Source organism: Cetorhinus maximus, chromosome 4 (assembly GCF_964194155.1).
Source record: "Cetorhinus maximus chromosome 4, sCetMax3.hap1.1, whole genome shotgun sequence".
Classification (NCBI taxonomy): domain Eukaryota; kingdom Metazoa; phylum Chordata; class Chondrichthyes; order Lamniformes; family Cetorhinidae; genus Cetorhinus; species Cetorhinus maximus.
The window spans coordinates 169,942,835-169,956,676 of record NC_135882.1 but is presented as its reverse complement, the minus strand read 5'-3'; the positions used below and the strand labels follow the sequence as shown (position 1 = coordinate 169,956,676).

At 44.9% G+C, this 13,842-nt stretch overlaps 1 protein-coding gene across 3 annotated transcripts in view; it reads right to left on the bottom strand.

The window, feature by feature from the left end:
- The window catches only part of nipal2 (NIPA like domain containing 2), a 96,450-nt gene that overhangs the window by 77,182 nt on the left and 5,426 nt on the right, over nucleotides 1–13,842 (bottom strand). For all 3 annotated transcript variants that reach the window (XM_078541104.1, XM_078541105.1, XM_078541106.1), the window contains exon 2: nucleotides 950–1,018. In XM_078541104.1, the coding sequence (XP_078397230.1) occupies nucleotides 950–1,018 (69 nt within the window). The remainder of the gene's footprint in view (nucleotides 1–949; nucleotides 1,019–13,842) is intronic.

Sequence of the window (13,842 nt, the reverse complement as noted above, 5' to 3'; positions counted from 1 at the left end):
GGCAGGACAAAAATGAGAGAGTCTCATGAGCGAAGAACAAGAACAAAGATTGGGAGGAGGTTATAGAGATAGGGCAGGGCCATGGAGGAATTTGTAAATGATAATGAGAATTCTAAATGTCAGTGCATTGGGAGATGGCATGTCAACTGAGTTCCGCACCATGTTGGTGGTTGATAGAAAGCAGGCGAGTACAGAAATGAATGTCGATGCAGAGTTTGGAAGAGTTGAAATCTGGAGGGCATTATAAAAGCCAGTCAATTTCCAACAATCTATTTAACTTAATTAATGCCAGGTGGAAGACATCCAGTTTAAAAGTCAACCTTATAGATCAAGTATTAAAAATTAACAAGCGGGTTTTAAATTTTAAGGAGCAGTTACTTGGGTACTCAGTGTTGCATTCCAGATAGTGTGAAAGCCTATCTTCCTCATGTGGCACATTCATCCCCAGAATACCGCTTAGGGATAATACAAGGACCGCAGAGTCAAGTGATAGACGATTGGAAAGGCAGTAGAAGCAGATTCAATAATGACTTGCAAGAGGGAACTGGTTATGTACTTGAAAAGAAAAGATATTGAAGGTTTGCCTTGAAGTCTCCAGAAGTTGTAGATTAATCTCCAGGACATTTCTGTAGCAAACCCAAGAGAAAAACCATGCAGACATCAAAAAATTATTTTGTTTCCCAACTTCTTTGAGCACTTATAAAAAAAATAATCACTAAATGATTGAAGTTGAGGAAAAAGGGCCGGGTGGTTTGATCTGGGAAGTCATGGGATAAGGTCTCCAGGAATACACCCAGCCAGAGTTGGCAACTCTGCTTGTAATGTGCTCCTAGCCACAATTGGGATCATGTATAATCTCACCAATGAGAGCTGACGTGCTTTGCAGAGGGAAGAGAGCGAACAAATGAATTAAATCCAAACCATTGAAAGATGGAGAATGTTACTGTACCTGTATATTTAGTGAAATACTGATAAGGACATTTCCAGTTATGGCTAAGACTGTTCCCAAAACATTAGTCTGGAGGAAAAAAAAGACATCACAGTAAAGAAGAGCACAGTTCAACAAATCTACATATGACTAAGTATTAAGCAAACAATTGTGGGGCACAGAATAATGTGGTTAATATGTCCAGCCTCTGCTCAGACCGACTCTGATTTTGAACAAGTCAGTTTGGTTTCTTGAGAAAAGGAAATTCCAAAATTTAAATCGTCCACCAAAGGTTTGATCTTAAATCATGAGTCTGCTCTTTTTTTGCTGGTGTAAGTGTGAAAGAGAGTGAAGAAATTTTCTCATTCTCAATTCCCTGTTTACTCGTTCTAGTATGCAGTGTCGGATGTGTTGGGCCAGGGGCACTGAGGCTTGTGGAAGAAATCATAGGAATCAACCTGGGCTAAAGCAAAGGATGGGAGAAGGTGCTTGACCCAACTTACATTTAGCTCAATAGTTACATTTTCTCTAAATGTGCATTACATTAGAGCAAGTCCCCTTTGGCGACAGAGTTTTGAAATCCCAAACTGAACCCCCACCCCCATTCATCTAGTAGATGTACGATGAATGTTCCATTCTGTACATGTGCAGAGTTGAAGCTATTCATTGGCGCATCCATAATGAAGTGTGTTGTGGCAACGTGGCAGGTGACGGTTCTGGGTTACAGACTGAATATTCCAATCTTCCACCAGGGTCCTGGCTTCAGGTCACGTATTAAGTATTTATCACAGCCCCTTTCTGTCTTTAAACTCTGGTGATGTGTCACCCCAGTAACACAAGAAGGAATCAGTTATTCGCTGCACTAACGCCCATTGTTCCAATGACCATTTGACAACAATATGCTCCTTTGTACAGTTATTAACAACACGCTGTGTTCTAGTGCTCTGAGAAAGATCAGCTGTTCCAAACTGGCACAAGTCACAGCATCTTCCAATAAATTCTCATCATTCAATCTTCTTACTTTAGACTATTTTGTCCTTTTTCCTTTACCAGATCTTTGTGCAGCGTTAGATTACTTTACATTAATCTTGCTGCTCTCCATTTGGAACGTTTCTTCTGACTATCTGTCTTTCCCTTTCCATTGTCGGAATTTTATGGCACTGTAAAATGCGGCGAGCCATTCTAAGCTCCATTGGCTTTGGCGGGACCGTAAAATCCCGGGCATAAAATTCCGCCCATTGTTTTTTTTTTGAGCTATTTATGGATGAAGACTCCGTATTCCACGATGTTCAAAATCACAAAGGGTTTTGATAAGAGCAAATAGGGAGAAACTATTTCGGGTGGCAGGAGGATTGATAACCAAAGCTTTAAGGTAGATTAGCAGAGGCCGGATGAGGAAATATTTTACTTTTTAAAAAACATAGTGGAATGCTCTGACTGACAAGGATAGCGGATGCATATTCAACAGAAAGTAGCAAGAGGCAGTTCCCTTTCAGAGGACACAGATTTGAGGTGATATATAAATAAACCAAAGGCAACTTGAGAGAAAAGTTTTTTTTAATATAAACGCAGGAGATGGTTAGGATCGATTATCTCTCTAACTACTGTTTACTGCATGCAGCCAAGTTGTTGCACTGTGTGCAGCCCCTTTAACATTGATGCATGGCCATGCATGTGTGCAGCTCAGAGGGAACATTGGTTAGGATCTGGAATAATCTGCCTGAGAATATAGAAGAGCCAGATTCAATCGTGGCTTTCAAAAGGGAATTAGACAAATACCCGAAGGGAAAAATGTTTGCAGGGCAAAGAGATAAAGGCAGGGGAGTAGGACTAGCTAAATTGCTCTTGCACAGAGCCAGCACAGACAGGATGGCCAAAAGGTCTCCATTCTAGGAATTGGATAAATGCTTGAGGGAAAATTTGCAGGGCTGTGGGGAAGGAGAAGGGAAGTGGGACAAATTGGAGAGTTTTTTTCAAAGAGACAGCATGGACACAATGGGTCAAATGGCCTCTTTTTAAAATGTAAAAAAATTTCATTCATTGGGATGTGGGTGTTGCTGGTTAGGTGAGCATTTATTGCCCATTCCTAATTGCCCTTGAGAAGGTAGTGGTGAGCTTCCTTCTTGAACCGCTGCAGTCCATGTGGTGCAGGGGGAGAGTATATGGGGAGGCATATACACTTGGTAATGTCACCAGACTAATACTCTAGAGACCCAGGGTAATTCTTTGGGGATCAGGGTTTGAATCCCACCATGGCAGATGGTGAAATTTGAATTCAATAAAAATATGTGGAATTAAAAGTCTAATGATGACCATGAAACCATTGTTGATTGTTGTAAAAACCCATCTGGTTCACCAATGCCCTTTAGGGAAGGAAATCTGCTGCCCTTACCTGGTCTGACCTACATGTGACACCAGATCCACAGCAATGTGGCTGACTCTTAAATGCCCCTGAAATGGCTGAGCAAGCCACTCAGTTCTCAAGGGATGGGCAATAAATGCTGGCCCAGCCAGCAATGCCCACGTCCTACGAACAAATAACAAAAAAGGTACACCCACAGTGTGAGAGGGAGTTCCAGGACTTTGACCCAGCAACAGTGAAGGAACGGTGATATAGTTCCAAATTGGCATTGTGAGTCCCTTGGTGGTGTTCCCATGTGTCTGCTGCCCTTGTCCTTCTAGATGGTAGTGGTCGTGGGTTTGGAAGGTGTTGGTGATAGTGGGGGATTCAGCGATAGTGATGCCATTGAATGTCAAGGGACAATGGTTCAATTCTCTTTTGTTGGAGATGGTCATTGCCTGGCACTTGTGTGGCGCGAGCGTCACTTGCTACTTGTCAGACCAAGCTTGATATTGTCCAGGTACATTTGTCTTGCTGTATTTGGATACGCTTCAGTATCTGAGGAGTCGTGAATGGTGCTGAACATTGTGCAATCATCAGCGAACATCCCCACTTCTGACCTTATGATGGAAGGAAGGTCATTGATGAAGCAGCTGAAGATGGTTGGGCCGGGGACACTACCCCTGAAGAACTCTGCGCTGTATCATTCTATAACATCCATTACACCTTGTCAAATTCATCCCTGCCATCCCTGTGCTAGAACTAGTTACATGTCATATTCATAAGACAGGAAATTAAATGTAATGTTAAAAAGAAAAGGTTTCTTATGGCCTTGGTAATTTAGTCTGTCCCCAAAGGAAAGAATGTGATTTACAAGCACCCGTCACTCTAACAAAACATATGTCAAATTAGCCTCTCATTACTCCTACCATGTGCCAACTCTGATTACTTTCCCACAGGAAGTAGCATTAAGACATAGACTGGTTAACTCCGCCAACATAGGAGAAGGAAAATACCAGCTGATCGTCTGCCCATTATCACAATGGTGGAGCATCATGAGTAAACATTTCCTTCGCTGTATATTCTCTGCTTCATTCCTCAAACATTTTCATACCTCTTCATTAGAACAATGTTGCACTATATGACTGATGTGCCACTAGAGCTGGTGTTACAGAAGTTCTCTATTAGCAGAAAAGTGTACAGTCTGCAAGTCTGTGTGTAACTACTAATGGAATTAGCCCGCAGCAGGAATCCCCCTTGTGCCCACAGATGAGACGTTAAACTTATGCCCCATCTGCCCTCTCAGGTGAATGTCAAAGATCTCATGGCACTGTCTAAAGAAACACCTGGGATTTCTCTCTGGTATCCTGGCCAATATTTATCCCTTAACCAATATCACTGAAACAGGTTGTCTGGACACCATCTCATTAGAACCATAGAACCATAGAACACTACAGCACAGAAAACAGGCCATTCGGCCCTTCTAGTCTGTGCCGAAATATTATTCCGCTAATCCCATTGACTTGCACCCAGTCCATAACCCTCCAGACCTCTCCCATCCATGTATCTATCCAATTTATTCTTAAAACTTAAGAGTGAGCCCGCATTTACCACGTCAGATGGTGGCTCGTTCCACACTCTCACCACTCTCTGAGTGAAGAAGTTCCTCCTAATGTTCTCCCTAAACCTTTCCCCTTTCACCCTAAAGCCATGTCCTCTCATGTTTATCTCTCCTAATCTAAGTGGAAAGAGCCTACTCGCATTTACTCTGTCTATACCCCTCATAATTTTGTAAACTTCTATCAAATCTCCCCTCATCCTTCTATGCTCCAAGGAATAAATCCTAACCTGTTTAATCTTTCCCTGTAACTCAACTCCTTAAGACCCGGTAACATCCTAGTAAATCTTCTCTGCACTCTTTCAATCTTACTGATATCCTTCCTGTAGTTAGGCGACCAGAACTGCACACAATACTCCAAAGTTGGCCTCACCAATGTCTTATACAACCTCACCATAACATCCCAACGAGCTGCTCATTGCTGTTTGTGGGAGCTTGCTGTGCACAAATTAGCTGCTGTGTTTCCTACATTGTAACTGTGACTACACTTCAAAAGCATTTCACTGGTGTAAAGCCCTTTGAGATGTTCTGTGGCCATGATAGGCACTGTACAAATGCAAGTCTTTCTTAATTTTCTTTCTCCAGCTATTCAATTGGAACTTTGACAAAGATAGATATACATACACTAATCATCTTTGGCTGCCTTTTATCTCTAATTCTTTTTAGGGCTTTGAAAACCTACCGTTGTGATTTGACTGACTACAGGAAATACTCCAGAGCAGTGCATGTGGAATACTAATCGACAGCATTAACAGACAAAGCCATTTCAGCCACACAGCACCTTCACAGAGCCTTGTGATTATTTACATCACAGGAACCTCTGTATGAACTTTATTTTCTGACTGTAGCTCCTTCCTGATTGCGAAAAGGTGCAACCTGCTCATCAATGAGAGTTTGACATTATTGGATAGGGTTACCAAGCCTGACTAGATACATTTTGGGGGGTTTCATTAATGACCTCCCATTTCCAACCACCCAGTTATAAAATCATACAGCTCAGAAGGAGGCCATTTGGCCCATCATGTCTGTGCCGGCTCTTGAATGAGTTACCTGATTAGCCCCACCTCCATGTTCATTCCCCATTTACCTTACTGCTCTGATGCTGAACTTTGAGAATCATTGGCTAGATACAGTATAAATTGCAAGTAAAATGGAGAACATACATCCTGATACCCCTTCCTGATCCCTGCACTTCTGGCCAGGTGAAGACAAGGAATAACAGGTTGATTCATTTCTTAAATCTTACATCCCACCCAGGAAAGCAGGTGGGACCCTCGTTTAACGTCTCATCTTAAAAATGGCACCTCTGACAGTGCAGCATTCCCTCAGTGTCAGCCTTGATTTTTATGCTCAAGTCCTGGAGTGAGACTTGAACTCACAACCTTGTGACTCAGAGATGAGAGCTCTACCAACTGAGCCACAGCTATTAGAAACTGTTGCTGCTGGTAGGAGGGTCAGTAACCAGAGGACAGAGATTTCAGATAATTGGCAATAGAGCCAGAGCAGTGAGGAGGAGAAACGTTTTAAGTGCAGCTCATTCTGATGATCCGAAAGGGTGGTGGAAGCAGATCCAACAGGGAATAGGATCCTCCTCCTTCATGTACCATGTCCTAAGAGGGTGTTGATGACTGTGGACTTCCATTGGATTGGTCCATGATTAGGCTTGGTAAACCACTGCAGTGATTTGCCATTGCCTTCTGCAGTATGGCTGACCATGAAACTCTCCTGCTCTTCCCCACCTGCCATCAGGTGTATTGGAAGGATTTACAGCCTGATACTCAACCTGTTTGGCCACATTATGAACGCACCTTCCTGGGCCATCAAGTCCGGAAATGGGACTTGAACCCAGAGCTTCTGGTCCAGTGGTAGGCACACTACTCACTGCACCACAAGACCTCCTGTGGAAAGGATAAATACTTAAAAAGAAATTTGCAGTGTTGGGAGACTGTTGGTTACAGAACGGTGTCTCTTAAAGTCTTCGTAGCCTTCAGTAGGTTAACAGCAAGTCTTTATTAACTACTTTTAACTATATACATATATACAGTAAAGGGTACAGGCAAGGAGCTATCTCCATGTCTAGGTCCTCACACATCTCTGCTCAACACCACACTGACCCTAGGTTTGGGTCATGTGCCTTCTAACATCACTGTGCGGGCTGTAACTGTACTCAGTCCCTCAGTCTCAGTACATTAACCCTGCATGTGCCAGACCTTATATTACATGCAGGACGATGAGGAGACTATGGGAGCGGGGAGTAGGATTAATTGGATAGCTTTTTCAAAGAGCTAGAATAGGCAAAATGGGCTGAATGGCTTCCTTCTGTGCTGTGCAATTTTATGACTCTGCGATTCTACTTCAGCCAGTCTTTCTGAACATGTGCCACAAGGCACTCTCGGGGATGAAATGCCTAGAGAATTCACTGAACAGCGTATAATGCGATAGATTCTCGTAAATCCTACCGCTGAAACTCTGCATGGAACTAACTAGAATGACTTTCCAATGGCCTTGCTTGCTGCAGGCAGCTGTCAAACCATTAAAGCAAACTGTCCTTCTGCCATCCATCAGCATGCCCCATTTCCCAATGACACTTTTAATGCTCTGACTGATAGCTGAGATCTCCTCTCTTCCTAGCAGTCTAGAACGACAGCAACAGAAGAGGGTGTGAATCCTTATTTGGCAACAATGGATGTTACACATGACTAATCTGTTGATAACAAAACAAGAAAGCCGCAGATATCAGTATATGCACTGACACAAAGATTACTCCTGCACGCATCACGCAAATCTAATGACACAGCCCCCTGCTAGAATGATGTACTGCTAACGTCTGCAGTTCTCCGTACAGGATCAGAGGCATGGATTCCAAAAAAGCGAGAAAGTTGTGCTGAAACTTCAGAAATCACTGGTTAAGGCCCTCAGCTCATTGTAGCCAATTCTGAGCAACACACTTCAATCATGTGTCAAGGCCTTGGAGAGGGTACAGAGGAGATTTACGAAATAGTACCAGGGACGTGGGGCTTCAGTTCATGTGGAGCGATTGGAGAAGCAGGGATTGTCCTCCTTAGGGGAGATTTAATGGAAGCGTTCAAAATCATGAAGGGTTTTTGCGGATTAAATGATGAGAGACTGTTCCACCGACAGATAAGAGTTATGGATCCAGAGGGCGCAGATTTAAGATAAGAAGCAAAAGAGCCAGAAAAAAAGATGAGAAGAATTTCTGCTGGCCAGTGAGTCGCTGTGATCTGGAATGCACAGCATGAAAGGGGAGTGGAGGCAGATTCAATAGTAACTTTCAAAAGGGGATCGGATAAAGACTTGAAAGGGAAAAATGTGCAGAGCTGTGGGGAAAGGCTAAGGAAGTGGGATGAATTGAATAGATGAGCCAGCACAGCCACAATGGGCCAAAGGGCCTCCTCCTGTGCTGTACCATGATATGATCCCATACATTTGGCTTTTCGCCAGATGGGTGTGGAACCTGCAGGGAATAAACAGACTCGGTTATTGTGTGCTGAACAGGAGGACTCTGCTCTTTCTTCTACTCTTGTGCAACATGAGGTAAAGTGACACACCAGTGGCAGGCTGCCACATTTAACACAAGCTCACATCATGGCTTTGGCAGAGCTGCACATTTGTCCCACTTAAAAGCCGCCGGTCTGCTTTTTCCTTCTGCTGCAGCTCTCCGAGTGTTCCCGTCCCGGGGGGGATGCCCGCTGGTGTCGGAAAAACCCTGCCCAAGGTTAGCGTCCGTCACCCGTCCCCGTACAGCACAGTGGCTCCTTAGGCCCTTTCAGAGGGTTTAGAATCAGAGACAAAATCAAAAAAATTGCTGGAAAAACTCAGCAGGTCTGACAGCATCTGCGGAGAGGAAGACAGAGTTAACGTTTCAAGTCCATATGACTCTTCATCAGAACTAAAGAGAAATAGAAATGTGATGAAATATAAGCTGTTTAAGGTGGGGGAGGGTGGGACAGGTGGAGCTGGATGGAGGACAAGGAGAGGTTGCCAAAGATGTCATAAACAAAAGGACAAAGAGGTGTTGACGGTGGTGATATTAGCTAAGGAATATGCTAATGGTGACATTAAGGGTATAAAGCAGGACGAGCAAGGTACAGATAGCCCTAGTGGGGGTGGGGTGGGGTGAAGGGATTCAAATAGGCTAAAAGGTGGAGATAAAACAATGGATGGGAATAAATTTTTAAAATAATACTAGAAATAGGTGGGAAAAGAAAAATATATGTATAAAAATATATATAATAATTATTAGAAAAAAGGGGATCAAAAAGGGGGTGGGGATGGAGGAGAGAGTTCATGATCTGAAGTTGTTGAACTCAATATTCAGTCCGGAAGGCTGTAAAGTGCCTAATCGGAAGACGAGGTGCTGTTCCTCCAGTTTGTGTTGAGCTTCACTGGAACATTGCAGCAGGCCAAGGATGGACATGTGGGCATGAGAGCAGGGTGGAGTGTTGGAATGTCAAGTGACAGGGAGGTCTGGGTCATGCTTGCGGACAGACCGAAGGTGTTCCGCAGAGCGGTCACCCAGTCTGCGTTTGGTCTCTCCAATGTAGAGGAAACCTCATTGGGAGCAACAAATGCAGTTGACTAAATTGAGAGAAGTGCAAGTGAAATGCTGCTTCACTTGAAAGGAGTGTTTGGGCCCTTGGACGGTGAAGAGGGGGGAAGTAAAGGGGCGGGTGTTGCACCTTCTGCGATTGCATGGGAAGGTGCCGTGGGAGGGTGTTGAGGTGTAGGGGGTAATGGAGGAGTGGACCAGGGTATCCCAGAGGGAATGGTCCCTATGGAATGCCGCCGGGGGGAGGGGGTGAAGGGAAGATAAAGGGAACATCCCTTTAGAATCAGGGAATGGCTACAGCACCAAAGGAGGCCATTCAGCCCATCGTGACCATGCCAGCTCTCTGCAAGAGCAACTCAGCTAATACCACTGCTTCTGCCTTTTATCACATGTGCTCTGAAAGCAGATCCTGGGCCAATGGCTGCTGATGCTTCATCCTAGGCTGCCCTTCGCAGCAGTGGTGGTGGTTTGCCATTGTCTTCCACCCTCAGGGACAAGGTGAGGAGGCAGCCCCTAAGTCTACCTCAGCTGGAACAGGAATTGAACCCACGCTGTTGGCATTAACCTGAACCACACACCAGCTATCTAGCTAACTGAGTTAACTAGGCCTTTCTCTGTCCCAGCAGCCTTGCAAATTTTCCCTCTGCAAGTGCTTAGCCAATTCCCTTTCAAAAGGCTCAATTGTATTGTCCTCCACCACACTCTCAAGCAGCGCATTGCAAAGTCTAACCATTCAGTGCATAAAAAAGCTGTTAGTTCCTTTGCCAATCACATTAAGTTGATGTCCTCTGGTTCAGGTCCCCTTCAACCACTGGGAAGAGTTTCTGCATAATGTGTCTAAGTTTGTTGACAAGACAACACTAGGTAGGAATCCAAGCTGTGGGGAGGACACAAAGAGGCTGAAAAGATGCATAGACAGGTTAAATGACTGACAGAGTATAATGTGGGCAAGTGTGGGGTTATTCACTTTGCTCGTAAGAATAGAAAAGCAAAATATTTTTTTGGAAACTTCTGAACATTGATGTTTAGACTGACTTGAGTGTACTTTTTTTATCCGTTCATGGAATGTGGGCATCGCTGGCTAGGTCAGCATTTTTATTGCCCATCCCTAATTGCTCTTGAGAAGGTGGTGGTGAGCTGCCTTCTTGAACCGCTGCAGTCCGTGTGGTGTAGGTACACCCACAGTGCTGTTAGGGAGGGAGTTCCAGGATTTTGACCCAGCGACAGTGAAGGAACGGCCGACATATTTCCAAATCAGGATGGTGAGCGACTCGGAGGGGAACTTCCAGCTGGTGATGTTCCCATGTGTCCTTGCCCTTCTAGGTGGAAGTGGTCATGGGAGGGACAGATTATTGGTCTCTCAGGGAATCCAGTGGTATAAGGAATGGGTGGGAAAGTGGAACTGAGGCAGAAGATCAGCCATGATCATATTGAATGTATGGTCCACTGCTACTCCTATTTCTTACATTCTTTCGTCCTCTCTGTCCACTGATTTTGAACACTTCTATCAAACCTCCTCTCAACCACCTCTTCTCCAAGGAGAACAATCCCAGCTTCCACATAACGTAAGTCCCCCCCTCCCTGGAACCATTCTCATAAGCGTTTTCTGCAGCCTCTGTAAAACCTTCACTTTCTTCCTAAGTTACGCCCAGGGCGCTGGACAGTCAACCACCATTGCTGAGGTCCTCAAGTCTAATATAGGCCAGACCAGGTAAGGATGGCAGATTTCCTTCCCTAAAGGGCTTTACCAAGCCAGGTGACATTTTACAACAATCTGGTGGTTTCAAAATCATCATTAAAATTAAACAAAATTCCAGAGTTAATAACTGAATTTAAATTCCCCAGCTGCCATTGCTGAATTTATTCTACTCATACTACTTTAGATGGTTAGTCCCGGTGTCTAGGTCACCAGTGTAGTAACATACCACGATACTACCCTAGTTCCAGTTTCAGAGATGACATCCTCTGAAGTGGTTGCAATTGTTTACTCATTCCTTTCTCTTAAAAAGAACTTAAACGTGTTCCAGCATCGCCGCCTCCATAGGCTGGCCCATCAGTTGCTTTCAAGGTTATAAAAAGTAATTTCACCTACCCACCTTGGTTCCCTAACCCTTAATATCCTTGCCTCTGAGGAGGAGGTTTTGAAGGGGGGGGGGGTGGTGGGGGAGTCCACAAAATGGAGGCACAGCCTTAAAATTGGAGTCAGACCATTCTGGGGTGATGCCAGGAAGCACTTCTTCACACAAAAGGGTAGTAGAGATCCGGAACTCTCTCCCAAAAAGGCTTGGGGTGAATTGAAAATTTCAAATGTGAGACGGATAGACTTTTGTTCCACAAAGGGTAGCAAGAGATACTGGAGCAAAGATGGGTAAATGGAGTTGAGGTCATGATCATCGAAAATCCAACTGAATGACAGAATGGGGGCAAGACCTACTCCTGGTCCTATGTTAAAAAAGACGTGCATTTATATAGCACCTTTCTCCACCTCAGCACTCAGAAGTGCAAGCGAGCCCCAGGAGGGCAGAGGAAACATTTCAAGGACACCCTCAAAACCTCCTTGAAAAAGTGCAACAGCCCCACCGACATCTGGGAAACCCTGGCCCAAGACTGTCCGAAGTGGAAGGAAAGTACCCGGGAAGGAGCTGAACGCCTCGAGTCTCATCGCCAAGGGCTAGCTGAAGCCAAGTGTCGACAGCGAAAGGAGCGCGTGGCAACCTGGGCACCCACCCACCCGTCCCCCTACCACCGTCTGCCCCACTTGTGACAGAGACCGTAGGTTGCGCCTTGGACTCTTCAGTCACCTGAGAACTCATTTTTAGTGTGGAAGCAAGTCATCCTCAACCCTGAGGTACTGCCTAAGAAGAAGACTCAGAAGCGCAATGTCGTCACAGCTAGAACATTGAAAAATGTAGCCAGCAATTTGCACTTAGCAAACTCGCACAGTAATGATGACCAGACAGTTGTTTTAGCAATTTTGGTTGTGAAATAAATATTGGCTCTTCTTCGAACAGTGTCGTTGAATCTTTTACACCAAACAGGGCTTCAGTTTAACATCTCATCTGAAAGATGGCTCCTCCGATAGTGCAGCATTCCCTCAATACTGCACTGAGGTGTTAGCCTAGATTGTCCACTCAAATCTGTGATGTGGGACATGGCGGTCCGACTCAGACCCTATATTCCAAGATGTACTGACCCATTTTCTGTGCCAATATTTATCCCCGTGTGACAAAAAACATTTCTTATGGTAGTCTCGGGTGGCAACATTGCAAAGGATTCGGGCAAATGCCAATTCCGTTTATCTCTTCCCCGGGCGCCGACAGCATTTCTCTAAAAATCTGCCGACAGATGAATTCTTTCATTAATGCCCTGGGCTATTTTGCTTTGTGGGTCGATCGTCTCAGAATTCTCATTTCCCTTTCATTGGCTTCTTGGCTCAGTTTGGATTTCAAGACAGAGTGCACCTTCCGCAGATATGAATGCATCAAAAAATAGAATGTGAGAGACAGTGAAGGAACGTGAATGGCGGGAGAAGCCAAAAGGGATAAAGTGAGCAGATGATGAAACACAGCAGCAAAAGGAAAATAGAAAGTTGTGAAGAATTGGCAGCGAGGGACACAAGAGGAAGGAGGAGTTGCATGAAAGGGACCTTTTAAATTGTTTTTCTGGTGTACGCTGTTGCCAGGATCAGTGGGGTCCTTACCATTTAGCATCCACTTACCAGGAAATTGACGCTAAATGTGTTAAATGCTTCTTGATGGAGATTACCAGAAGTCTGAATTTTCTACAATTTGGACAGGAACCTTCTACATCCTGGGAGTTACCATTGACCAGAAACTGAACTGGACTAGCCATATAAATACTGTGGCTACAAGAGCAGGTCAGAGGCTGGGAATCCTGCAGCGAGTAACTCACCGCCTGACTCCCCAAACTGTCCACCATCTACAAGGCACAAGTCAGGAGTGCGATGGAATACTCTCCACTTGCCTCAATGAGTGCAGCTCCCACAACACTCAAGAAGCTGGACACCGCATCCACAAATATTCACTCCCTCCACCACCGACGCACAGTAGCTGCAGTGTCTACCATCTACAAGATGCACTGCAGGAATTCACCAAGGGTCCTTAGACAGCACCTTCCAAACCCACAACCACTACCATCTAGAAGGACAAGAGAAACAAATAGATGGGAACACCACCACCTGGAAGCTCCCCTCCAAATCACTCATCACCCTGACTTGGAAATATATCACCGTTCCTTCACTGTCGCTGGGTCAAAATCCTGGAACTCCCTCCCTAACAGCACTGTGGGTGTACCTACACCACATGGACTGCAGCGGTTCAAGAAGGCAGCTCACTAACACCTTCTCAAGTGCAACTTGGGATGAG